Source organism: Phragmites australis, chromosome 14, assembly GCF_958298935.1.
Source record: "Phragmites australis chromosome 14, lpPhrAust1.1, whole genome shotgun sequence".
Lineage (NCBI taxonomy): Eukaryota > Viridiplantae > Streptophyta > Magnoliopsida > Poales > Poaceae > Phragmites > Phragmites australis.
Window position 1 is genome coordinate 3813988 of NC_084934.1, and position 24096 is coordinate 3838083.

The window sequence follows — 24096 nt, forward strand, 5'->3', positions numbered from 1 at the left end:
TTGCAGATCCAACCCATGAGCCCAACCGACAACTGGTGTGATCAAGGCCCACGAGAGGCATCTCAATCGGTTTTTTATTTTTTATTTTTAAATTAAAAATTGCAAATATATGTATTCGTTTTGAAAAATTACATATCTAAGATCTTTGAAGTTTTTTTTTTCATTATACAAGTCATATTTTTGTCTAAATTATTTTAAGAGCTAGATGATAGCATCATTTACACAACATAATTTTTTCAAATTTTTTTATGACTATTTTGATAGTATTTTTAATTTTAAAGTATTAAAATATAATATTTTTATTTTTTAACTTGCTATCCGTTAGAAGGATGATGGAGTTCTGTTGGTTTGTAATTTTTTAAAATGAATATATATATTTGTATTTTTTATTTAAAAATATATAAAAATAAAAAATTGTCAAAGCGCGCATCCTCTTTGCGCGTGGCACGTGGCGACCCCGCACGCCCGACGCGTCGCCTTCCCTTTCGACGCGGCTCGTCTCCATTCCTCTTCTGGAATCTGCCTCGCTCCGCTTAAACCCGACGAGCTGATCCCGCATCCACAGCAGCACGCCGCGAAGTCTCCAGCGCCGCCGAGCTCTGCTGCCTGATCTTTCAACGAGGTCGCCGGATTCTCGCCATCCAAGGTCAGAGCTCAAGAAACCATCCTCTCTTTTTTCCTTCTTCACTGCAGTGGAGCTGGGTTGGTGGATCGCCCAGTTAATTCCTGTTCGTTCATTCTTGGTGAGTGCAAAGTGCTATGCACGCAGCGTGTGTTTGAGTGTGAAGTTCCACTAGATTCAGCTGCTGCTGGACTGATTTTAGCCCTTCCCAGTTTCAAGTGGCTGCCATGTCAATTTGTTCAGAACTTCAGATGCTTGTTTGTTCCACGCTTCAAGCTCTTGTTCCAGATTCCTTTCCCTAGCTTGATTTAAGATTGCATTAGTTACATGCTGAATTGTAGAGGCCAGGATATGATCTATTCCATTACCTAAAAAAAATGCTGAATGAAATGTCAAATCCATGATTTATCAACTTGCCCAGAGCTAAGTTTTATTATTCTTCGGATGTGTGTGGTAACATCTTAGCACGAGCACCGCGAAATGGTAGCTATAGGAGGCAGTATAAGATTTCGGTCAAAAAAGAAAGTATATATAAGACTATAAGAGGTCAACAGATCACTCTGCTGAACAGATTATCTTGGGGGAAAGTTTATGTCAAGAAGCCACTGTCTTGTACGAATATGATGTTCCATTGATTCATTATGTAGCAAATCCATTGACAGTGACTGGAAGCTGTAACTGCAGGGGGCTCGTGATCAAGATGGGGAAAGAAAAAGAATTTGCCAAGCTGAAGGAGGAGAAGTCCAAGGATGAGATCCATCTCAAGATCAAGATAAAGATCAAGAGCAAGGACAAGTCGTCGGGCGATAAGGATGAGAAGAAGGAGATCGAGATAGAGATTCAGGCCAAGCTTGGGAAGAAGGTAGAGGTCAAGCACGAGTCAGATGACGGTGCAGAGTCTTCAGGCAAGGGCAGAGAGGATAAAGAAAAGAAGGAGAAAAAGAAGTCGGAGAAGCATGAAGATGAGGTTGAAGATGACGAAGATGATGCGAAGGCGATCAAGAACGATAAAAAGGAGAAAGAAATGAAAAAGAAGGAAGGTGAAAAAGATTCAGGAAAGGAAGAGGAGGCTAAGAAAGAGAAACATAATAAGAGTGAAAGCAAAGAGAAAGATAAGAAGGATAAAAGGATTAAAGATAAGGGAAAAGAGAAGGATGCATCGGAGTCGAAGGGTGGTGATGAAAAACAAGAGAAAGTCGAAGACAAGAAAAAGATGAACAAGAAGAGTGAAGAAATGGAAAAGGAGGAGGGTCAGTTGGAGAATAAGAATGGTGAAGGAGTGCGGAATAATGTTCACATAAACAGAGAGCTTGAAGGAGCAGAAAGCAACAGAGATATCATGTCTGCAGGCTTAGACACCGGAGAAATCAAGCTAACAAATGATGAACTACAGAAGATAGAAATTGATACTTTTGAAGAGAAAACAGATGGAGCAGCAAAAATGGAGGAAAAAAGAGAAGGAGATAAGGAGAAGAAGCATCGTGAATCCGAGCAAATCAACGATGAGGATGAAGAAGGCAAGAAAGATAAAGAAAAGAAAGAGAAGAAGAAATATAAGAGTGACAAGAAGGAAGATGGTAAAAAGAAAGAGGAGGATGGCGATGAGGACGAAGAAGGTAAGAAGAAAGAGAAGAAGCCAGATAAGAGCGACAAGAAGGAAGATGGTAAAAAGAAGGAGAAGGGTGATGATGAAGAGGAAGAAGGTAAGAAAAAAGATAAGGAGAAGAAAGACAAGGTCGCCAAGGAGAGGACGAATGGCGAACACTCAGTTGCCTTAGCGAAGTCTGGAATAGGAGTAGCTGAAGGAGAAGTTGGAAAAGGTCGATGCCAAGTTGCAAGACCTGCAAGCTAAGAAAGAAGACATCCTGAGGCAGCTGAAAGAGCTGGAAGAGGGTGGCAAGGGAAAGACCAACGGCGAGAAGCCTGCACAGATACTGGAACATGATGGCGAGAGCAAGATCAAGGAAGAGAACCCTGTTGCAGCTGCCTGATCTTTTGGAGCTCTTTTAGTTGTTCATGTATCAACATTTCTGATATGGGTCTATCCATGCACTTCACTGTGGTGCTATAATAACTCTGGTCCGGGTCTATGCATGCATTTCACTGTGTAACGAAGCATATAGCTTGAGTTGAGTGCAAGGGTATAGGAGTGTTCCTTCTCCAAAAAAAAAAAACAATAATCATGTAATACTTTGCTCCGTGAACAAGAGAAACTTACACAACATTTATGTGATTATCATCTTTTTTTAATCGAATCAGCAGGAGAGCTACCAATTGTATTAATAAAAAGAAGAGGCCGACAGGCTAACATGCTCAGTTAATTAAGAAAAAACCGAGCAAAAAAAAAACCACTACAGGCTAGGAATCTAGCTAAAACTAGCCCTAGAGTACCACAGAGAGAACATGACAAGAAACAACCCAAGCAACTAAAGATCCAACTGAAGAAAAACCGCAACAGCACCGCTCTCGGGCTACACGTAATCTTGAAGGCCGGTGATCGAAATGATCTGAGAGAGTACCACCAGTGGTGGAGGAGGTGATCCATTGAAACAGGCCAGGTACTTCAAGGCAAGGCGAGCACTTCGATGGATTGTCGACCTATCATAAGTCCTATTCCTGCGTCTTGTTGGCATTGCCATCAGCGATAAAGGTCACGGAGGAGAGCAATGGGATCCTTGACCCCCATAAAAGGCGAACGCTCAGTTGCCTCGATGAAGTCTGGAATAGGAGCAGTAGGCAAATTGTATTCCAGAGTCTCTGGCTCAAACACAGTGGGTGCAGCTGCCAATGAGAGGAGGTAAACTTCAGTCAACTGCTAAAAAATCAGGGACACCGTCTCCAAATGCTGAAAGTCAATCCCCGAGTAGTCACATGAGTACTCTAGAGACTTTGGCTCAACCGCAGGGAGGAACAGAGCCATCGTATGCTGCACGCAATTCGGAGGGGTCGTGGCCATAGGAGTTGTGGTGGACCTATCTTCCGCCCTGGCGACATGAGCTTGAGACTGCAACCTAGGGTTGACCATGGGCCCCAATCGCTCCTTAGAAGTCAGTTGACCGTGATGGCATCTAAAGGGGCGACATGTGTGTCGACTTGGAGCAACGATCGCTCTTTGGACGGATTCCGGTGCTTCTTCAAATCTACTTGAATTGAATCATATTTAGTACCGAAATACCAAAAAAGTGAAAAACAGTCTCAATAGCCAATTCTACTGCTGTAAAATATACATATATTCCTTTATCTGTTATGTTACATACTTCCATTTGAACCATAATAGCACATAATACACCATTTGCCTAGCAAAAATGAATCTGACCAAAGACTGTCATGCTCAAGCCTCAAATGTACACGCTGCTGCTGAACCTCTCTTCTCTGTTGAACTTCGGAACATACTGAAACCCGTTATGACGTAATGTTATCTACTCATCGTTATGATTTTATACTGCTATAAAGAAGTAGGGAAAACAGGTGCTGAGTGCTAACTGTTAGGATTAATTGGTTCTTTATTTGGAACTCAGAAGGCTCTCCAAATCCTTCTCCACGTTGTCCAAGCCGCACAGCTCCTTCACCATGGGCATGATGTCAGGAACTTCCATATCGAAATGGGAAGGTGAAGATCTAGAGCCAGCGCAGTGGAGTTCGTTCCTCGCTGCTCTAGCTGCTTCCCTTGTTGCACAGTGCAAGAGAAGCAAAGGTGGCTCCCCAGATGCTGCAACAAGGGATTCGATCAAGTCAGTAACACAGAAGATTGGAGAGAAGAGGAACCCTAGTTATGCACTTATGCACATATGCAAGCACCCATCAACGTATAATGCATGCACGTTATGCAATGATCCAGGGGAGCCGACATCCTTATTTGCGAAAAGTGCATAATCCAATGTTCATAAAATACCAAAAGTACTCATTACTGTGGTGCAATGTTACGTAAACCCGCAAAATTCAATATCAAATTCGTCCCTATTGTACATAACCAAGAAAAAGACGTAGCCAATCATGCACCATTCAAATGCACCAAAAGTACTTCACGTCTTCTTTGCTTCTTGACAACATGGATGAACTTGGTATTGAAATCTTGAAGCCATACATAACCTGTACAATGCATCATGATCAGACCTGGCCAAATGGACCACCTGACATAGCACGACTCGATTAGGCCCGTTAGCCAAGCGGGTTGTGCCGGCTTGCGCGCCGAGCTTTCGGCCTAGGCACACCCCCTTAAGGTCAGTGCTGGCTCGAGGTATGGTAGTGGTGGCGGGGCGGGGTGACGACGTAGTCGGACCGAGCTATGCCGGCCGCGATGTGCCACGGCCTTGGCCCAAGCACGGCCTGGTGAGGCCTCAAGCCATGCGTACAATAACAAGTCTCGTGTCAGTCTAGTAAGTATGGCCTAGTTGGGCTGTAGTTGGGCCACATTAATTATGATTTGTCTTAGTAGTTTCGTGACAATGCATCAGCGAAATACACCGAGTGATATTTTATCATTTTTTCTGAACTTATAACACGTTAGCCATGCTCAATGTGCAAAAAGAAAAAAAAGAAAAAGAAAAAGAGAACCGTGTGATTAGGAGCATGCTCGATGTGCAACCAGTGGGCAAAGTTAATACCTTTTGAAGAGAGCACACGCTTCTTGTGGAATCCACTGTTAAGTAACTCAACATCGAACTATTTTGGGATAGTGTCCACAGTTGGGATCTTGTATGTCCAAGTTCCATCAGAGACAACCAACCCATCCGAGTTCGTGACATACTCCTCCCTCATGAAATAACCTATTCCCTGAACAAAGGCCTCTTCAATCTGAAAAATGCAAAGGAGGACGCTAACAAAAAATGAAAGCAGTCCCACAATGAGAACATCACAAGATAACAAAAAAAAACTTTTTTATGAATTAAATAATCAAGAAACAAAATTGTTTTATCTGTCTATCTCTACGTGGACATGACTTTCTTACTAAAAAGAAGCAATGCAAGTACCCAACACCGGAATTTAAGCAAGGTAGGGCAGCACTAAATCAAAAAGGAAAGGGACATAAAGGTACAAGTCCCTATAAAAGAAGCTTAAGCTAAATCACTTTAGGCACCAATTGGGGGTCCGCACCACTACTACAGAACAATATATTAGTGCGGTTGAAAAACAGTTTCACTGTCGATTTTTCAACCGGCACTCTTTACTCGGTACTATCGGTTACCCGCCTGGCACTATTACTATTTCTAGAGAATAAAAAAAAGGAAAAAATAGCGGTGACGGGAGCGGCATCCGAGCTGGCTCTAAATCGAGCAGGCTCAGATGCCTCTCTAGCCGCTGTTCCCCCGTCGATCTGCCGCTGCCACTGCCGCCACCACATGCTCAAATCGAACACCTCTCATCCATACAACACATCTCACAATCAAATTCAATACAATAATGCAAGAATTGACTTATCTCGTTCATACAACACGTCTCACAATCAAATTCAATACAACACTCGATGTAGGCGGAGAGGAGAGAAGGGTAGCGTGGGTGTTCGGCGATCTGCGCCTTCACCAGCTCCATCAGATCCGCTAGCGACGGGGGAGGCGGCGCTGCCGGGCAGAGCCGGTCCGAAGGGGGGTCGAGCGGTGCGACCGCCCCGGGCCCCCAAAATCCAAAGATATGTATACTGTGTATATTGGCACAAAAGCAAACTGAAAAAATTAGATCTGTGCGATTTATATTTAATAATGAGACCCAATTTTTAATCTCGCCCTGGGTTACCGAAATGTCAGGACCAGGCCTGCTGCGGGGGGCGAGCCTGCTCCACCGATGACCCCTGGACACCTCGTTGGCCACAACAGTGGCGCCCCCGGCCCGCGAGATCCCCAGGTGGATGCTGCACAGGTCCTCCATGCCCACTATTCCTACGAGCATGAACGGATCCAAGCGGCATCGCTCTGTTGCAGCACTGCTCCGCAGCTCGCACGCACGCCATCGCCACACATAGACCCCGGCCAGTAGAGCTCCTCTCTCGCCTTCTCCACCCCTCTATCCATCTCTGTGAGCAACCCCGGCCAGCAGAGCTCCTCTCTCGCCTCCTCTGTCCCTCTCCATCTCTCTATGAGCTCCTCTCTCACCTCCTCTGCCCCTCTCTCCATCTCTCCGTGAGCTCCTCTCTCGCCTCCTCCGCCCCTTTATCCATCTCTATGAGCAACCCCGACCAACAGAGCTCCTCTCTCGTCTCCTTTGCCCCTCTCTTCATCTCCTCTGCCCCTCTCTCCATCTCTCCGTGAGCTCCTCTCTCGCCTCCTCTGCCCCCTATCTCCATCTCTGTGCCCCTCTCTCCATCTCTCCGTGAGCTCCTCTCTCACCTCCTCCGCCCCTCTCTCCATCTCTATGAGCCACCCGTCTGCTTGTGGAGGAAAGGAAAGAGATAAGAAAGAGAGGGGCGCTTGAGGGCCGGAAGAGATAAGGCTGAGCCGTACTTGAGATCGTGAGCTAAAGTTAGATTGAAATTAAAATCGGGTCCGAAGAATCAGTGCCGGTTCTTGGCTAGAACTGGCACTCATAATTGGTATCAGTGCAGGTTCTTATCAGTTCTACCTTGGTTCACGCGCAGGAGTTTAAGAACCGACACTGATATGTCTTTAGTCGTGATTTCTGTTAAACCAGCACTGATGGGGCGCTACTTTTAACCCGTTATGTAAGTAGTGCACAAACATAACATGCTACTCCCTCAAGTCATGTCATTTTGAAAAAAGATTCGATCAAACTTTTAAAAATTTAACTAACAATAACTTTTAAAATATTAAGTTTGAAAACTTTAAAATCATATGCATATATTTATCTTGAAGAAATATTTCATAATACTACAAATTCAATAGATTCTTTAAATATATTCTAATAGAAAATAGTAATCAAAGTTATACATTAAAGACTATGTCTTATTCAAAATGATATGTATTATGATGGGATGGAGTATATTGTAAATCTTTCAGAAGGCATGCTGTGCGGGGCCAAATGCCAAGTGGAAAATCACTGGCAGATATTCATGTGAGCATGCGACCGATGGTTACGAATGCTAGTTCTCAAGCTCATACCCTTTCTGCATTGCATTAAAATTAATTCATCCTCATATCAAAATAACTGCATCGTCTAACAGCCTCCTCTATCGATAGAACTGGCGTATCCAAGTTCTCTGCGCTGTAGGAAATTACAGCTCGCTTCGCAGCTATATTGGCAAGTCTTTGTGTTTCTGCGATCTATGCAAAAAAGATTCAGTAATAGCTCCAAAAAAAGAACTGCACGAGAAATTTGGGCTTCTCTCTGGAGAGATTTGGAAAGAAAAAAATAGACGCACCTTCGACAATAGAGAGAAGCGGACTCCCTAGGTTGTGAAAATCATCTTTGATGAGGCTGAGATTTAAGCCTTTGTAGACGCACACCATTTAGGTGCTTTCTGACGTGACAATATGTTTTTTTAGCTCTTTCTTCCATGATTGTCCACTCTTTCGGGCCCGGGCAATACCTGGTTATACTTATACTTTTAGCACATCCACCTCTTTCTCTTTTTAATATATAACTAGTAAGTTGCCAGTGCGTTGCAACGGCTCAAAAATATAACACGCAATAAATAGATTGTTTCTTCGAGAGCGACTCTATTTATACAATGATCACATGTTAGAGCTTCATGTAATCAAAATGTGTTTGAGCGCTTTCTCAAATGCAAGATACCATTGCAATTCAACTGAGATCTCAATTTAAGAGGAATACAGAGAATCAATTCAAACCATGCAAGGATTACAGATAATCACTTCAAAATCATCATTATACAATTCCAGACTACTTATAGAAAAACCACACAATCGAAGGCGAAGAACACATTGCTTGTTGCTCAGATTGGAAACATCCTCATTAATATTTTGAGCTCTTCGACCTGGGTGACAGTGCAAAGTCTCCATGGATTATGAGAACCATCATACTCTTCCACAAAATGACTGCAGCTTTGTCAAGGAAATTGTAGAGGAAAGAGAATGAGTCAAGTGAGACAGCATATATGTACAAATATTTGTGTAAGCTTACCTGTCATGGTTCTGAATAAAGTTGTCGTGTCTAGGAAGTTCCAAGATGTTGGCTTGCAAGCATGTCAATGTTAGACCAAAAATTTGGCATACTCGCAAATCCATATGAACTTTGTCATATATTCTAATTAAACCTTATCTTTTCTAACTTAAAAAAATAAGTTTTAAATATTATCTAAACTACATCTCTGAATGTTTTTCCCCTTGAGTAAAAGGAATATCTTGCAGATTGGAGTAAATAATTATCAATAATAACCAAGAAAAAGTACCTGAATTCACTACTACGCTCCAGCTTACGACTCTCCTTAATAGCTGAAGTCTTACCTGAATGTACTTAATATTGCCTAGAGGGGGGTGAATAGGTGTTTCTGAAATTTAAAACTCAGCAACGGATTAACAGAGCCTGGATACTCCGGTGAAGGTTGAATACTCCGGGTGTCCGGACTATTCGGTCTTGTCTGGATTATCCGGGTTATATAGAATTTTGAAATCGAAATGAATCTAAGTAAGTTTACTAGAATCTAAGAGGTACCACAGATTCTACTAGGAGTAAAATACTTAAACAACAATACCCTGTAGTAAGAAACTCACGAATAATAGAATTTGGGAAAAATCCTAAAACTATAAGAATTAGTAAAGCTTGCACAAAAATAAGGAGATAATAATTTATCCCGAAGTTCGGTCACCTCACTAAGAAGCGCCTATATCTCCGTTGAGGAGGTCACAGAGAGCCGGGTCTCTTTCAACCCTATCATCTCCTAGCGATCATAAAGATCAAGTTAGATTTTCTTACTCAAATTGACGGGCGATTACAAACTTTCTATGGCACTCCACAATTTTTAGGTGCTCTACGGGTGACGCCTTGCCGTCTAGGAGCACGAGACTCCAAGAGAAAACATCACAAGTGAACGCTTGACGATGAACTCAATGCTCAAAGATTAGATTTTGGCTCAACAACTCAAATCACTCTTCCAAACTCTATCTCTCAATTCTTGGAACAATCTAAGCACTAGAGAGGTTTGAAGAGGCTCTTGAATGCTGTTAGGAGGCTTTGTCAAAGGGTAACTCAGCAGCAGCAACAAGCATTCAATGCAAAGAGGTGGGAGGTATATATAGCTATCCCTCAAAAACTAGTCATTACTATTCTGGTTGACCTAACTCGGAGTATCCGGTGAACACCAGAGTCTCCGGCTAGAAATCCAAAATGGGCTCAGAACAGTGTCAGAACACCGGAGACTCCAGGTGGCACTTAGTTGCCACACAGAAAAGACCCGGAGACTTGCCGGACTCTCCAGCCTCTCCAGGTACTGGAGTATCCGGTGAACACCGAAGACTCCAGAAATTTAAAAATAAATACTAACCGAGACTCTCTAGCGGAGTCTCACTCGGAGACTCCGGTCGAAAACTCCATCTACCGGAGTATCCGGTGAACACCGGAGACTCTGGCCATTTTTAAAAATAAATGTAATCGAGGCTCTCTGCTGGAGAGTTTCTCGGAAACTCTGACCAAAATTCACCAAGTACCGGAGTATCCGGTGAACACCAGAGACTCCAGACAATTCAAATTAAATCGGAACCGAGAATCTTTGGCGGAGTCTCGCTCGGAGACTCCGGCCGAAAACACTAAGTATCAGAGTATCCGGTGAACACTGGAGACTCTGTACTCAGAACACTTTGCCTAATTTCCGGTGTCCGTGGGTAAATATATCTCTCAACGTATGATTCTAAAAGGTTACTTTGAGCATTGAGATACCATCAAAACTAACAATTGCATCCCTCTTGATAGTACGGTTTTTTCAAACTCAATTTTAAAGATAAAATAAAATTAAATCCTATTGAGTACTACAAATCGCTTCTCTTTTTTTTTCGAGGAACATCAACATCGTATAACTTCACCAATGAGACTAAAATCTGTTCATAGCTCCAATAAACTTATTAGTCCCTTAATTATTTTATCATTAATAAGCTAAAACTCACTTAGAAGATCTAGATGCACTTTTATTATCATGTAGCTCATAGAGAAGTGAACTATCAACGGGCAAATCAGCTTTTCGCTTGTGAATGGCTGCGGCAACTACCTGAAATGCTCTTGTAAGTGAGCTTCCTCTAGGTATCTGAAATCCTTCTCTCCGAACCTATAAAAAAGCTTCCAATACAAAGGGCAATGAAAAAAGTAGGGATTCCAAATCCAATTTCATATCCACAATTCTCTTGTACCCAAATAAGAACAGTGCCAGATAACAAAGAACCGATATTTATGGAGAAATATTAAGACACACTTTTAACGTGAAAAGATGCTGAAGAGACTAAACGTCGAGGACGGTTTCCAATCAATCAATTGCATACTTTGAAGCTAACAAGTCAACGGAGATATGATTCCATAAAGAAGTTCACGGTGATATGATCACTCAAATGTTAATCATTTTTAAGAAAAACAGGCATGGTCAAATTGTTATTCAACGGATAACTCTGATTGAATTCTTACCAAGAATCAATGAGCATGCTATCCAGTTCCCTGTGTTACGCTTTAAAGCAGGATAACCTCTAAAGTCAACTGACTCGTCACCTGTATTCATCAAGATCCTGATCATAAAAGCGAAGCTGCTTAATAATTGGTCAGCGAACCATTTGGGTTGCTTCCTATAACCTCATCAAAATCATAGGAAAAACAAAGGAAACATGGAACACAAAACTGTTGAATGAGATAAAAAGAACACAAACTGGCAGATAAGTAGAGATACAATAGCTTCATATAGGAATACACATTCTATAGTTGACCACACGCAAAAAATCTTGGACCTTTTACATACCAGTGCGACAACTCGTAGAGCAGATAATGTGAGGAACCTGATATTTTGCATGTCACCGTATGAGAATTTTAGTTTAAAATATATAAAGGATTTTTGGGTGACTCTAATTAAAATGGGTTGTATATGGATTATGGAATACGTAAAAAAGTTTTAATTTTTTTGGAGTAACAGAAGATCACCGTTTTGAACGAGAGTGAAAATAAAATTTAATCAACGTGGCTATTGTACATCGCAACACGAGTTGACAGAGGGCTGGCTGTATTTGGTATCTGAGATATAAAATATGACACTGTTCACAATTTTCAACACTTGAGTACTAAATACGGATATTAAATATATAAATACGATAATATATTATCTATTTCGATAAATACGATCAAATATGTTATCTATTTTGATTTTTACCGTTCTCATGCAAAAGAAATTTGCGCTTGCAAAAGGAAGCTTCGCACCCCAATAAAAGCCCATCCGAGACCAGCCCAGCTCAGCCCATCAAGACTACTTCCTCGGCTAAACCATCGGCGTTGGCACAGCACCCCAATCCAGCCAATCCCCCAATGGCGTCGCTGCTGCGCCTCCCCTCGCTGCTCTCCCCGTCCAAGCCCCTGCTCCGGCGCCGTCTGCCGGCGGCGAGGCTCGCGGCCTCCGCGTCTAGGGGCCAGGCCTCGGCTACCGCGCCCGCTACCACGGAGACCCGCGGTGGGGACAGGGAGGGCCAGGTGACGCCGCGGTCGGTGGACTTCAACGCGTGGTACACGGACGTGATCGCCGCCGCCGAGCTCGCGGACTACGGTCCCGTAAGGGGCACCATGGTCATCCGCCCCTACGGATATGCCATCTGGGAGGCCATCCAGGTCGGTGCTCCTGTCCTCCTTGGTACTCGTCATGAGCCATCCTCAGGGCCGTCCCAAACATATCGAAGACCCTGTGCCAATAGTGAAATTGGGCCCTGATAAGGATATATATCTAATATTACATTGCGGTTGGGTTAATATTTTCTTAAAATCTAATAATATTATACTTGATAAAAATATTCTTAAATCTCTATTGTCTATATATATTTCAATTGAGAAGCATCATTTTTTAATAGAAACTACACTAGACATTTAAATGCCGTGTAGACGTTGTATGTAAGTACGTGGAGTGAATAGGCATACGAATTTACGAGACCTCGGTTCCAAGAATAGCAAGCTGCTGCGTCAAAGCGGCATGAAACCATTGATAACACCCTTACGACATCAGGAACTATATCAATCCATTCTACAGATCGATAGGGGAGGAGTTAGTTAATAAGGAGCCCATGAACATGTGAGATTGAGCTTGAGCATTATCATGGAGGATTTTGATTAAATCTTCCCAGGAAAATACAAGGCTTTTTGCTTGTGTGACAGCATGTATGAAAATAATGCATGATGAAGAGAGGCGAAGTTGGTGGGTTCTATGATTTTTTCATGCACGTTGAAGCCAGAGTACTAACTAGGTTTAATAACATGCTTAATTAATAAGCAAATTAATGTAATATAGAAAATTAAGGGCCCTCTAAAAATGGGGGTCCTGTGCAAGTGCTCGCCTCGCACCTGCTTAGGGACGGCCCTGACCATCCTGCATGCTTTGCTTCCTTCTTTGCACGTGTTGATGTATCTGTTTGTTGGGTTGAGGTGAACATTGCTGATGTAAAGAACAAGGGATAGTGGTTACGTGAGCTGCTGTGTAGCAAAGCTCTAATCTTTGTCTAAACATACACTTCTGGTGATGTCTATATGTGCAATTTGGTGATTTTAGCATAGTTGTAGTCATACAGTGTATTCTTTGGTGCTAATTTCTCGGCGTGGCAATATTTTTAGCATTTTCTCTTCGCCTTGTGCTTTCACAGAATAATTTAGTGAATTTGTTGTGAAGAACGTGGATTTTTGTGCTGTCCTAGTGTGAAATTTGTATCTTTGTGTTCGCAGTTACCAAGTTGGGTTTCTTAAAAATCATTCAGTGCTACTATGGTGTTTGGAAAATCATCCACTGTTTCTACTGTGATTTCTTGAATTCATTTAGTGTTCAAACGTTTGTTACACATGACACTTTTTATTTAGTGTTTAGCTTCTCTTACTTTGGTATACGTTTTAGTGCTATCTTTCGCACAATGTCAGATTTTTCGTTGTTTGTTTTTTTGGTTGTAGGATTATTTGAATGTGAAGTTCAAGGAGACTGGACACAGCAACATGTACTTCCCGCAGGTACACAGAGCATAATCCATCTGTTTCTGTTTTTTTTTTCATAGTGACAATGATAATATGTTGTTTGATCAAGAAGTAAGTTTGTTTCTGTGGCTCTATGTTTTAAATTTGTAATGTTATATTGTGATTTTGGTGGGCACGACATTTGTTAATGCAACAAAGTTCATCTCTCATTGCTACTAGAATGTAGAAAAGCTTAACTTGCTTTTAGACTTGAAGTGGAATGCTATTGCTAGCTGCTGTTAACTTGCTTTAGGATGCAAAAAGACACTTAAGTGGAAAAAGGTCAAAATGGCAAATCAAAGCTGAAGTTTGATGTTTTATTGATGAAGTTTGGTTCTGTTGGCACTTGGCGGGAATTCAGGATTAGCAAATCTGAAATGCATGTTCCATATATTGTAGCTTACATCTATGAAAACTATGCAAATGGAGACTCTTGGGAGGTGAGATTCACATTGTCTCAAATTCAGAGGAAGCGGGTGCAAATGTTCATCTTTGAGTAGGGCAATCTGCAGTCATTGTCTTCCTTTTAACTATGTGTCATTATCATTTGCCTTGTTTCATGCTACTATTTCTTCATTAAGTGATCATATCATGGCTTGTCTGAATTAGATTCCATCTGCCACTTCTTTATCTGTAGTATCTTATGCTTGTCCGCTTTATTGTATCAGTTCATTCCGTACTCATTTATAGAGAAGGAAGCTAGTCACGTCGAAGGATTTAGTCCAGAACTTGCATTGGTCACCATCGGAGGAGGAAAAGAACTAGAGGAAAAGCTTGTAGTAATGCCTTGCTCTTATCTTATCCGTAAATTGGCTATAAAAGCACATTTTTTTCCTAACAATGATCATTAATATTTGATGATTAATGGCTTAATGATATGAGTAGATTGCCTCTAAAGCTGAACTTTTTGAACTTCCATTCTTGAGGGCTTTGTAGGTAAGACCAACAAGTGAGACCATTGTAAACCATATGTTCACCAAATGGATTCAGAGCTATCGTGATCTTCCTCTCATGATTAACCAGGTAACTTTGTTGCAAATTTAGATCAGTAGATGTCCACTATCATTCACTGTGCTAAATAGTTCTTATTATCCTAGTGGGCTAATGTGACAAGATGGGAAATGAGGACTAAACCATTCATCCGAACTCTAGAATTTTTATGGCAAGAAGGTCATACAGCTCATGCCACCCTCGAGGAGGCAGAGAAGGAGGTCTGTTTTCTCATTTTCCAAGTTATTGTTGCTTCTGTCATTTAAATTTTCAGTACCATGCATGTAGTGGCACATGAAAGTCACTACTTCAAAGCAATGAAAGGTTCTATGTACTACCTCATCTGCTACATTTCATTTGCTCTGCAGGCGATGCAGATGATTGATGTATATACCAAATTTGCTTATGAGCAAACTGCAATACCAGTTATTCCGGGTAGGAAATCAAGAGTGGAGACATTTGCTGGTGCTAATCGGACCTACACTATAGAAGCTATGATGGGTGACAGGAAGGCCTTACAAGCTGGAACTAGTCACAACCTTGGCCAGAACTTCTCCCGAGCCTTTGGAACACAGGTATCTTTTACCAACTATTTTCAGGTCCTGTACACTTCGTGTGTTGGATCCTTTTTATACGCATAGAATTTTATGTTATGGCTGCTACACTCAATTTCTATATCAAAAATTTCAGAAGGAATTATTCACAGGGATTGCAAGTGATTCCTTTTAATTGTTTCTTGTTTGCTGAATGCTGATCTTGCTTTAGCAGTTTAGCTATTGTAGGTTATTTTGACTTTGTCGTTGCCTGCAGTTCATGGATGAAAATGGTCAAATCGAACATGTCTGGCAGACCTCTTGGGCTATTAGTACTCGGTTTGTTGGTGGGATTATTATGACTCATGGTGATGATGCTGGTCTAATGCTTCCTCCAAGGATTGCACCCATTCAGGTCTCCTTTTGTTTCCTGTTGATCATTTACATGCTATAACACAAAAGCACTTCTACCTGATTAAACTAGTCTTCCCTCCTTTCTTTCTTGTGCTACTATTAATCTCTCAAAAATGGGCTCAGTGGCCAACCTAAATTTATGTCTTTATGTTGTTTTCTCTACAGACTTTTGCTTATTGCGAGTATATGCTTTCTGTTTTCGAACCCAAAACACACGAGGCTGCAATAATATATCTGTTCCTGTTTAACTCAGGTGGTAATAGTACCTATATGGAAAAAGGGTGATGAGAAGGCTGCTGTTCTGGAAGCTGTAGCTTCAGTTCATAAAACACTCAACTATGCAGGAATTAGAGTCAAAGTGGATGACACAGAGCTGCGGACACCTGGATTTAAGTTCAACTTTTATGAGATGAAAGTAATTGCTTCTGCTTTTATAGTTTAAACCCGATTCTTTGTGGTATTCAATGATTCTGTTTATACCATATTGAGATTTGTATGCTTTCGTTATGAAAATCCATTTTCATCTTAATTTGATGATTTCATCAGTCTGTATCTCATGGCTATGGCCTATGTGCATCAAAGTCTGTTCGAGTCCATTACTCTATTTTTTGGTAGAACATGTCAGTTTCATTCTTTGACTGGAAATTACTCGATTTTTATATTGCCTAAAAGTCCAAAGCAATGTCTAAACAAATTATGTTCCAGTGTTGCCTTCAATTCAATTGTAATGCAAACTATCTACTGATCGTCATAATCTGACAAAGTTAAGATGAAATAGTTAACTTTCTGTATTTAGTCTTGTTTTGTGCATAGATGGATTTTGAGCTTTATTGTAAGAGGAAATATCAGGTGCACAAAACCATATTGGTGAACATATGCACAGACTCAATCTCATCTATTGGATCTAATCTCAGCGACCCACTCTGACTTGTTGGATCTAATCTCATTCCACTTATCTAGTCTTGTTGGTGGTGGGAGTTCCCCCATTTCACTTGGGCCGGTTTAGGCCCACCGTAACTTTCAAATGAAAAAAACTACATAAGTAGAATGGAGAACTCCCACCTACAACATGGGTCGCTGTGATTAGATCCAAGGGATGAAGAGTTTTACATATGTTCATCAATATGATCTTGTGCACTTGATATTGCCTCTTGTTATAATCAAACATATAGGCATCAATCTGGACAGAGTTTATTTACCTTTATTTTCGTTTATGTGGACTTGTTCTCACATTTGCTTGTATTGCTTTTAACAGGGGGTTCCTGTAAGAATAGAGATCGGTCCCCGTGATGTCACAAATAAGAGTGTTGTAGTTTCTAGGCGTGATGTCCCTGGAAAGCAAGGAAAGGAGTTTGGTGTGTCTATGGAGCCATCAACATTGGTGAACCATATAAAGGGCCGTCTAGAGGACATACAAGCATCGCTTCTACAGAAGGCCATCGCATTCCGTGACAGGTATCTGTTTTCAATTCGCTGATCTTGTGTCCAATTGCATCCTGATTGCTGTCTGCAAACCAACTGTTCTCCATGAGCATAACTGTTTGATATCATTGTAATTTGTTAATTATATAAAATCTGGCAAATGCTTTGTAGATTTATACAGTAGAGATGTTATTCTGGATATGAATAATCCAAAGGTTCGGTTCTCATTGTATCACTGCATTTGCAATCTTGCCTTTCTAACAAATTTAGGCCGAGCTAAGAAATGCCTTTTCACTCTTGCAGTAATATAGTTGATGTAAGCTCATACGGAGAGCTGAAGGAAGCCATTGCCGAGGGAAAGTGGGCTAGAGGTCCTTGGTCAGCTAGGTATGTTAACTTCGCTAAGCCATGTGTGTCCTCAATATCAGGTCGTGACAGACAATACTATAGTAATTATCTGTCAAATGATACACGCTTTGGCAATTTAATTGATCTGTTGTAAACTTCAGCGATGCTGACGAGCTGAAGGTGAAAGAAGAGACCAGCGCCACCATCAGGTGCTTCCCGTTCGAGCAGCCAGAGGGCACGAAAAAATGCTTCATGACTGGCAACCCGGCAGAGGAAGTTGCAATTTTCGCGAAGTCATACTAGGTCATCCTTGTCTACTGCCAGACTTCAAAACGTTTTTCTTCTTTTTTTTTTTAGGATTTTACCCCGTCTTCCTGTTTCTATGTGGTCTGCATTGATCATGGTTCATGGATTAGCAGTGGAATGCTTGTACTGCTGATACTTGTAAATTCTATAATCAATTGGCCAGTTTTGCGGCGTATTACAATACAATCTAAGCAATGAAGTTTGTTTACAAGTTTCTGCCTAGTTAGACTCACTTGTTTCCAATAAATTTCCATGTATTTTAAGTCATGCATCAATTACACTGAACTGTTAAATGGATTCCATTCGAAGTTACTAGTACTGCGAATGAAGGACTGAAAAAAAAGAAGAGGAATTCTTTTACAACGAAGTACGCTGCTTTATTTTGTTCTAGCATAGAAATTAAAGGAGAATTACTTAACATGTTGCTACGACAGAGTACAACTGCAACTGCATATTACTCCATTCAAATTCCTCGTCTCTCCAGCAATCCATTGCCAATCTCATGCCACGTTGCCACCGCTTGCATGGTCCTACATGATCCGTTCAGACATGGAAGGTAGCCGTCGGAAGAAGTTGATCACCGGCGCCGGCATCTGGTCCCGGAACATCGGGTGCCGGAGGTAGCAGAACCCGGCGACCACGGCCACCATCTTGATCGGCACCACGTACAGCACCATGGCCAAGAGGACGCACAGCGCGACGAAGATCCCGGTGGCGCGAGGGTCGCGCCATGACACCAGCGCCTGCAGTCTCTCCGCCTGCGTCGCGACGTCGCCGACCATCGCCTGCAGCCGCGCGCCGACCATTCTGGCGCGGTCGTACCGTGCCCGCACCACCTCGGGCGGCCTCGCGCTCGGTGTTGTGTCGAACTCCTCGTCCAGCTCCTCCCTGTCCGGCGCCTCCGCCATGGACGCGCGGACGCACGGGTGCGGCGCCGGGGCGCTCGGCCTGCGCCTGTACTTCCACACGCCGACGGCGGCGACGTGGAGCGTGAGCGTCGGCACGAGGAGGCCCGGGTGCCACGCGAGGAGGACGAGCACGGCGTGCGCCATCACGGTCGCCGTCGGGTTGCGCCACGACCGCGTGTGCTCCACCCACCGCGCCGCATCGGCGACCCACGAGAGCGCGGTCACTGCGCGGTTCCAGTTGGCGCGCAGCTTCCGCATGCTGAACCCGCGCGGCTCCGCGGCGTCCAGCATCCACATCGCCACCTCGCGCCGCAGCGGCGGCTCCGACCGCGCCAGGTGCGCCGCCGAGATGCGCGCCGCGGCCAGCCGCAGCGCGTCGCGGTTCACGGCCGGTACGGGCCGCAGGTGGTGCATCGCCGGCTGCGCCGGCCGGCTGTACATGTGCAGCACGTCGAGGATCGACCCAGACGTGGCGAAGCGGATGGCCAGCTCGACGTCGCCCATCCGCTTCGCGCCGGTGGGCAGCATCATTATGAGCGGGTACATGCCACGGTACACGCGGCCCCTCTCCAGCGTGGACAGCCGTATGCGAACCTTCCCCATCGGCCGCGAACATGCGGCGGCGTCCTTCCCGCCGTCCGAGGGCTGGGCCGGCGGCGGGTCGTCGAACACGCCGACTGTGAGCACGGTGCAGTAGTCGTACACTGGCCACGTGTACTGCTCGTTCCAGGCCGGGTCGAAGCTGTCGGAGATGGTGCGCGTGCGCGCCCACTTGGGTCCGTACTTGGCCACGACGTACGCGTCCGTGCAACCCTTGCCGTCGGCGGTGCGCATCGGAAGGAGGCCCTTGCACCCTACGATGCCGAGCTCCACGACGCCGACGGGTGGGCACCAGAGCTGCCGCGCCGACGGCCGGAAGTCGCTGCTTGCGTACGGCGGCTCGTCGGCGACGTGGTAGCCGCCGTCGAGGCACACGCGTACGTGCAGCCGGCCGCCGTGCATGTGCATGACCGCCTTCTTGCCGACTCTCTTTGTCGCCTCATCGGACGGGAGGAGATCGAGCCACTTGGACGCCACCTTCCGGTCGTCGATGCGCCGCTCGATGGTGGTAAGCGAGATGCTGGCCGAGCCAACGGGGATGGCCTCCTTGCCGTGCCGCACCTCGAGGAAGATGACGAGGCAGTCGTCGTCAATGAACGGCTCGGCGGCGACGAACAACAGGTCCTCGTTCCACGCCGGCCCGCCGTTGCGTGCTACTGGCGTGGTGCGCGTCTTGAGCGCCTGGAAGCCCAGCGTGGCGCGCACCGCGATGCCTGCGTCGCGGGGCGGCGGAGCCGTGAGCGTGTCCTGCGCCTCGATGACGGTGAGGCGCAGGAGCCAGAGCTTGGGCGAGACGTACACCTTGGCGCGCGACGCGGCGGCGGTCGTGGCCGAGGATGACGCCGGGGAGTCCGCTTTCCACGCCTCGGCGAAGGCCTCGTCGGCCTGCGTTCCAGCCCACGTGGCGACCATCAGGTCGGCGCCAGCAAGGCGTTGCCCGCCCTCGAGTCTGTACCACTGCGTGGCGAGCGGCCCGTCGGGGGGATCCCGCGCGTGCACGTCGGCGGTGTCGAAGCAGAGCCCTCCGAGGAAGTGGCGGTCGTCGGCGATGGACACGTCAGCGTCGGGCGGGAGGTCCCACACGGAGATCTCGAGCGTGGGGCCTGGCGTATCGGTGTCCGGGTCACGCACGAATGCGAAGGTCTGGTCCCACTCGAAGAAGGCGCCGCGGCGCGCCTCTCGCGTGGACGCGTGGCGACCGCCGGCGGCCACGCGCACGTGCGGGTGCGCGCCGGCGGGCAGGCCGCGCGAGCGCACCACCCGGACGAACAGGTACGGCATCTTGTCCACCAGATCGTGCTTGCTCCGCTCCATCGGCTCCTCCGGTGGAGGCGGCGGCGGCCGGCGCACAGGCATCGACACCTGCCGCGGCATCGGCGTTGGTGCCGGCTGCGGTGGTAGGCTTAGCACCGGCTCTTCTTCGGGCGCCTTCTCCTCCGATGCTGCTACCGCCTCTGCCGTCATTACGGGTGTATCTTCCGGCGCAGGGGTCGCCGCTGCGGGATCAACCTCCGGTGGCTTCTCCGTGGTGGCTACGTCCCCGGCTGCTGCCTCTGCCGCCTCCGGCGGTGGTGTTGGAGCTGCGTCCATCGGCTCCTCTGCTTTCGGCGGCTCATTAGCAGAAGCCGTTGCATCGGCCGGCGGTGGTGCTGCTGCTTCCGCTGCCGCGGCATCAGGAGCGGCGTCACCAGCGGCGGGTGTCTCTGGCTCTGGCGGCGCGAGCGGCTCATCGACGTAGTACACCTTGAGTCCGATGTCGCCGCGCACCCAGCTGAAGAAGTTCTTCTTCTCGAGCGGGAAGTAGATGAGCGCTTCCTCGCCCTTGCGCACGAACTGGCGCGCGTCGAGGCGGACGCGGCCGAGGAAGTTGTTCCGCCGACTGGGCCCCACGCGCACGTCGTGGAGCACGGAGACCTCGAGCGGCTCGCCGGCGACGGGGTCGACGCCGACGCCGGCGGGCGGGAAGGCGAACTCGAGCTCCTCGTTCCACGCCGGGTTGAGGTCCCGCGTCACGGTGCGTGTCTTGCGGCGCTGCCCGTCGAAGTCGGCGCGCGCGTAGGGGCTCGACGTGCCCATGCCGTCCTTGGGCAGCAGGTTCCGCGCCTCCACCACCTCCACCACCAGCTTCCTCGCCGTCGTGGCCATCGCCACGACTCTATTGATTCAAACACCTGTAGCACTCACTGATCTACTACTGCTCCGGCCGGTGCAACCACGCCGAGGCGCCTCTGAGCTCCAGCTGCATGGAGCTGTCAGTCAGTGTGTGCGTCGGTACGCGTGCTGGAGACTTAAAAGTCTAGTAGTATTATAAATACATAGCGAATGACACGCGGTTTAGATATGATTAAAAGGAACCATTTTTCACGATGCTTCTTTGCTTAATACTCCATCCGATCGTAAATACTTATTAATTTTGATTTTTTACAGTTTTTAATATATAACTTTAATTATTATTTTATATTAGAATATAATTATAATATTTAATAAAAATATAATATTATGAAAGTATTTTTCAAAAGAAATCTACACATATGTTTTTTATTTCCAAATTAAATATTTTGGAAGTTATTGACGGTTAAAATTGTAGAAGTTTGATCTGATCTTAGTTAAAACGACAAATATTTATGACCAGAGAAAGTACTCACTTAGTTTAGGAATGTAAGGCTTAATTTTGTTTTGAAACAGGCGATGCTAATGATTAGGTATTGGGGAACGGGTAAGCTATGCTAGCATAAAATAAAAAATTTCTACCACGTTCGACTAAAAAATCATACGAGTAGATGATCATAGATCGTTACCACTTGACTTGCAGTGTAGCAGAAGAAGAGTTGGAGCATATCAGTCTAATATCTTTCGCGTCAATATAGAGGAAGCAGTTGAACTCAACAGGGTTATTGTAGACAATAGACCTCCTAGTCGGGATCACCTTGTCAAGAGTGTAACATCTTGGAATTATTAAATATGTCATTAAGCATTCATGAGCATCATTAGCATCATAATTGAAGTTTTAAGCAAGTAATTAATATAATAGAAATTGAATTTAAATTGTTAAGTTTAATAAAAATTTATGTATGGTGAAGGAACTCACCAAATTTGCTATGTAACCTAGGGCTTGAAATAGTTTTAGAAATTAGTCCATGACATATATAAAATATTAGTGAATTTTCTTATATTTAGGGATTTAATTTGAAGCCCTAAAAATTTGAGTAATATAGAAAAGGTTGCAACTTTGTAGATTTTTAATTTAAAAATGGCCCATGCTTTTTGGGTTAAATCAATTAAAGTAGGCTGCACATGAATTATAGTATACCACAAAAATCCCTAGAATAATTTTGGGGATTGAAAAGATCTTCTTTTGGATCAGAGAAGAGGGAAGGGTATTTTTTTTATTCAGATCAGTTACTGTTTTTTGGGCCCACTGGTCATCCTCTCCACCGATCATCCCTCTCTATGTCTCTCTATCGGCCGCCGTTGTTGACAAAGGAGGCCGACCACCAAACCACGTCTCCGACGCCGCCTTCTCTGACCAAGCGAGGCCGCCACCTTAACCCCCTGCACTCTCCTTTTGGTCTCTCTCCTCTCTCTCACTCACCACTCTCTCTTCTCCCTCCCACCCAGTTGAACACAGAGTAGAGCACAACATACCAAGCAGCACGCGCTGCCGGCCAAAATCCCGCACAGTTGAGCCCAAGCCACGAGAACCCTAGAGGAAGGTTGCCCGAAGAGTCCTAGGGTGAATCCCGGGGGCTCCCCCTCAGATCCCTACCAAATCGGGCGCCCCAACCTCTCTTCCCTAATTCCGACGTCTTGCTCCACCACCCCACTATTGAGCCGCCACGGCATAGCCACCCCCGGTGAGCCGAGAGCATGGTGGGCTTCTTGGGACTCTCTTCGCCCTGTTGCCCGTACTTTTTCGTCTTGAGCCCGTCACTGGCACAGTCGTCCACGTACGCTGGGCGCCGCTCCCTTCTGTGCTTGCCATCGGTCGGGCCACGGCCAAGTCCTCGGCCGGAGCACCCCTGGCTGACTTCCCCTTAGTGCACCACACCTCCTCTTGCTTTCGGCCGCCCAAATATTGTGCTCCCTCGCCTTGCCCCCATGCGTGCACCACTTCCGCAATACCGTCGTCGCCGCACGCCATTGCAGACCGCCTTCAGGTCATCACCGTCATCCACGTTTGCCTCCAACGAGTCCGCGTGTGTGCTCTGATGAATCCTGGACCGTGTAGTCACACCTCTCGCCATCGGCGAGGTCAGGCCAAGCCGCCAGCCATGGCGGCACTATGCACACCATGGTCGTGGGTTGATTTTGACTCGGTTAGAGCAGCCCGACCCTGCTTTCATGTGTAGATCTACCCAGCTTTGAGTGCAAAAGGTTTAAGGTATTTTAGTTTTTGGTAATTCCAGGAAAATGTGAATTAGAAAATTTCTTACATTGTTAATCCGTATAAATCTTGTAAAATGCATACTAAATTGAATATAGCTCCAAAAATTGTGAAACCATTTTTGTTAGCTTTGTACTATCATGCTCTACATATTAAAATGCTAGGATACATGAAATATGTACTGAAATTCATTTAATTAATGAAATGTATTTAAGCTTCATTAATTCATAATTAGTTATTGGTGAGTCCAAAATTGGTGAAACAAATTATGTTAATCTTTTTAGATTATTCATTATTCATTAAAAATACTCACCCTCATGTTATACTTAATTAATTTTCTATTTAGGATTAAGCTTTGGCTTAAACTTAATTAATCTCAAAAAATGTTAAACAATTAACAATAATCCAATTTTAAGAAAATCATCAATGCTATAGGCTCATGACATAACGCATTGCATCTGCACTGTTTGTCATGCATTGCGGAGCATCTCACCGCAT

The 24096-nt window shown here is 45.1% G+C and overlaps 3 protein-coding genes across 4 annotated transcripts; 2 read left to right on the forward strand and 1 right to left on the reverse strand.

Moving 5' to 3' along the window:
• Nucleotides 1-493: 493 nt before the first annotated feature.
• LOC133891705 (uncharacterized) lies at nucleotides 494-2846 on the forward strand. The gene is made up of 2 exons (XM_062332439.1): nucleotides 494-646; nucleotides 1307-2846. Exon 2 carries the CDS (start codon nucleotides 1323-1325, stop codon nucleotides 2472-2474), a length of 1152 nt encoding a protein of 383 aa, XP_062188423.1. The 5' UTR covers nucleotides 494-646; nucleotides 1307-1322; the 3' UTR covers nucleotides 2475-2846.
• Nucleotides 2847-11953: 9107 nt separating this feature from the next.
• On the forward strand, nucleotides 11954-17917 carry LOC133890670 (proline--tRNA ligase, chloroplastic/mitochondrial-like). Of its 2 annotated transcripts, XM_062331147.1 has the most exons (11): nucleotides 11954-12316; nucleotides 13634-13690; nucleotides 14362-14472; nucleotides 14630-14716; nucleotides 14791-14904; nucleotides 15052-15258; nucleotides 15494-15631; nucleotides 15884-16045; nucleotides 16886-17085; nucleotides 17356-17439; nucleotides 17562-17917. In XM_062331147.1, the coding sequence occupies exons 1-11, from the start codon at nucleotides 12020-12022 to the stop codon at nucleotides 17701-17703; spliced, it is 1599 nt and encodes a 532-aa protein (XP_062187131.1). In that variant the 5' UTR covers nucleotides 11954-12019; the 3' UTR covers nucleotides 17704-17917. The 2 variants fall into 2 exon arrangements, with proteins under 2 accessions (XP_062187131.1, XP_062187132.1); XM_062331148.1 differs by lacking the exon at nucleotides 14362-14472.
• A 25-nt stretch (nucleotides 17918-17942) lies between these two features.
• On the reverse strand, nucleotides 17943-21516 carry LOC133890669 (multiple C2 domain and transmembrane region protein 16-like). Its single transcript, XM_062331146.1, has one exon. The coding sequence runs from the start codon at nucleotides 21357-21359 to the stop codon at nucleotides 18237-18239; it is 3123 nt and encodes a 1040-aa protein (XP_062187130.1). The 5' UTR covers nucleotides 21360-21516; the 3' UTR covers nucleotides 17943-18236.
• Nucleotides 21517-24096: the final 2580 nt, after the last annotated feature.

Coding starts and splice junctions, on each gene's coding strand:
- LOC133891705 (XM_062332439.1), top strand. CDS start 1,323: ATGGGGAAAGAAAAAGAATTTGCCAAGCTGAAGGAGGAGAAGTCCAAG.
- LOC133890670 (XM_062331147.1), top strand. CDS start 12,020: ATGGCGTCGCTGCTGCGCCTCCCCTCGCTGCTCTCCCCGTCCAAGCCC. Junction 13,691..14,361: donor GCAACATGTACTTCCCGCAG/GTACACAGAGCA, acceptor TTATTGTATCAG/TTCATTCCGTACTCATTTAT. Junction 15,632..15,883: donor CAAGGATTGCACCCATTCAG/GTCTCCTTTTGT, acceptor TGTTTAACTCAG/GTGGTAATAGTACCTATATG.
- LOC133890669 (XM_062331146.1), bottom strand. CDS start 21,359: ATGGCCACGACGGCGAGGAAGCTGGTGGTGGAGGTGGTGGAGGCGCGG.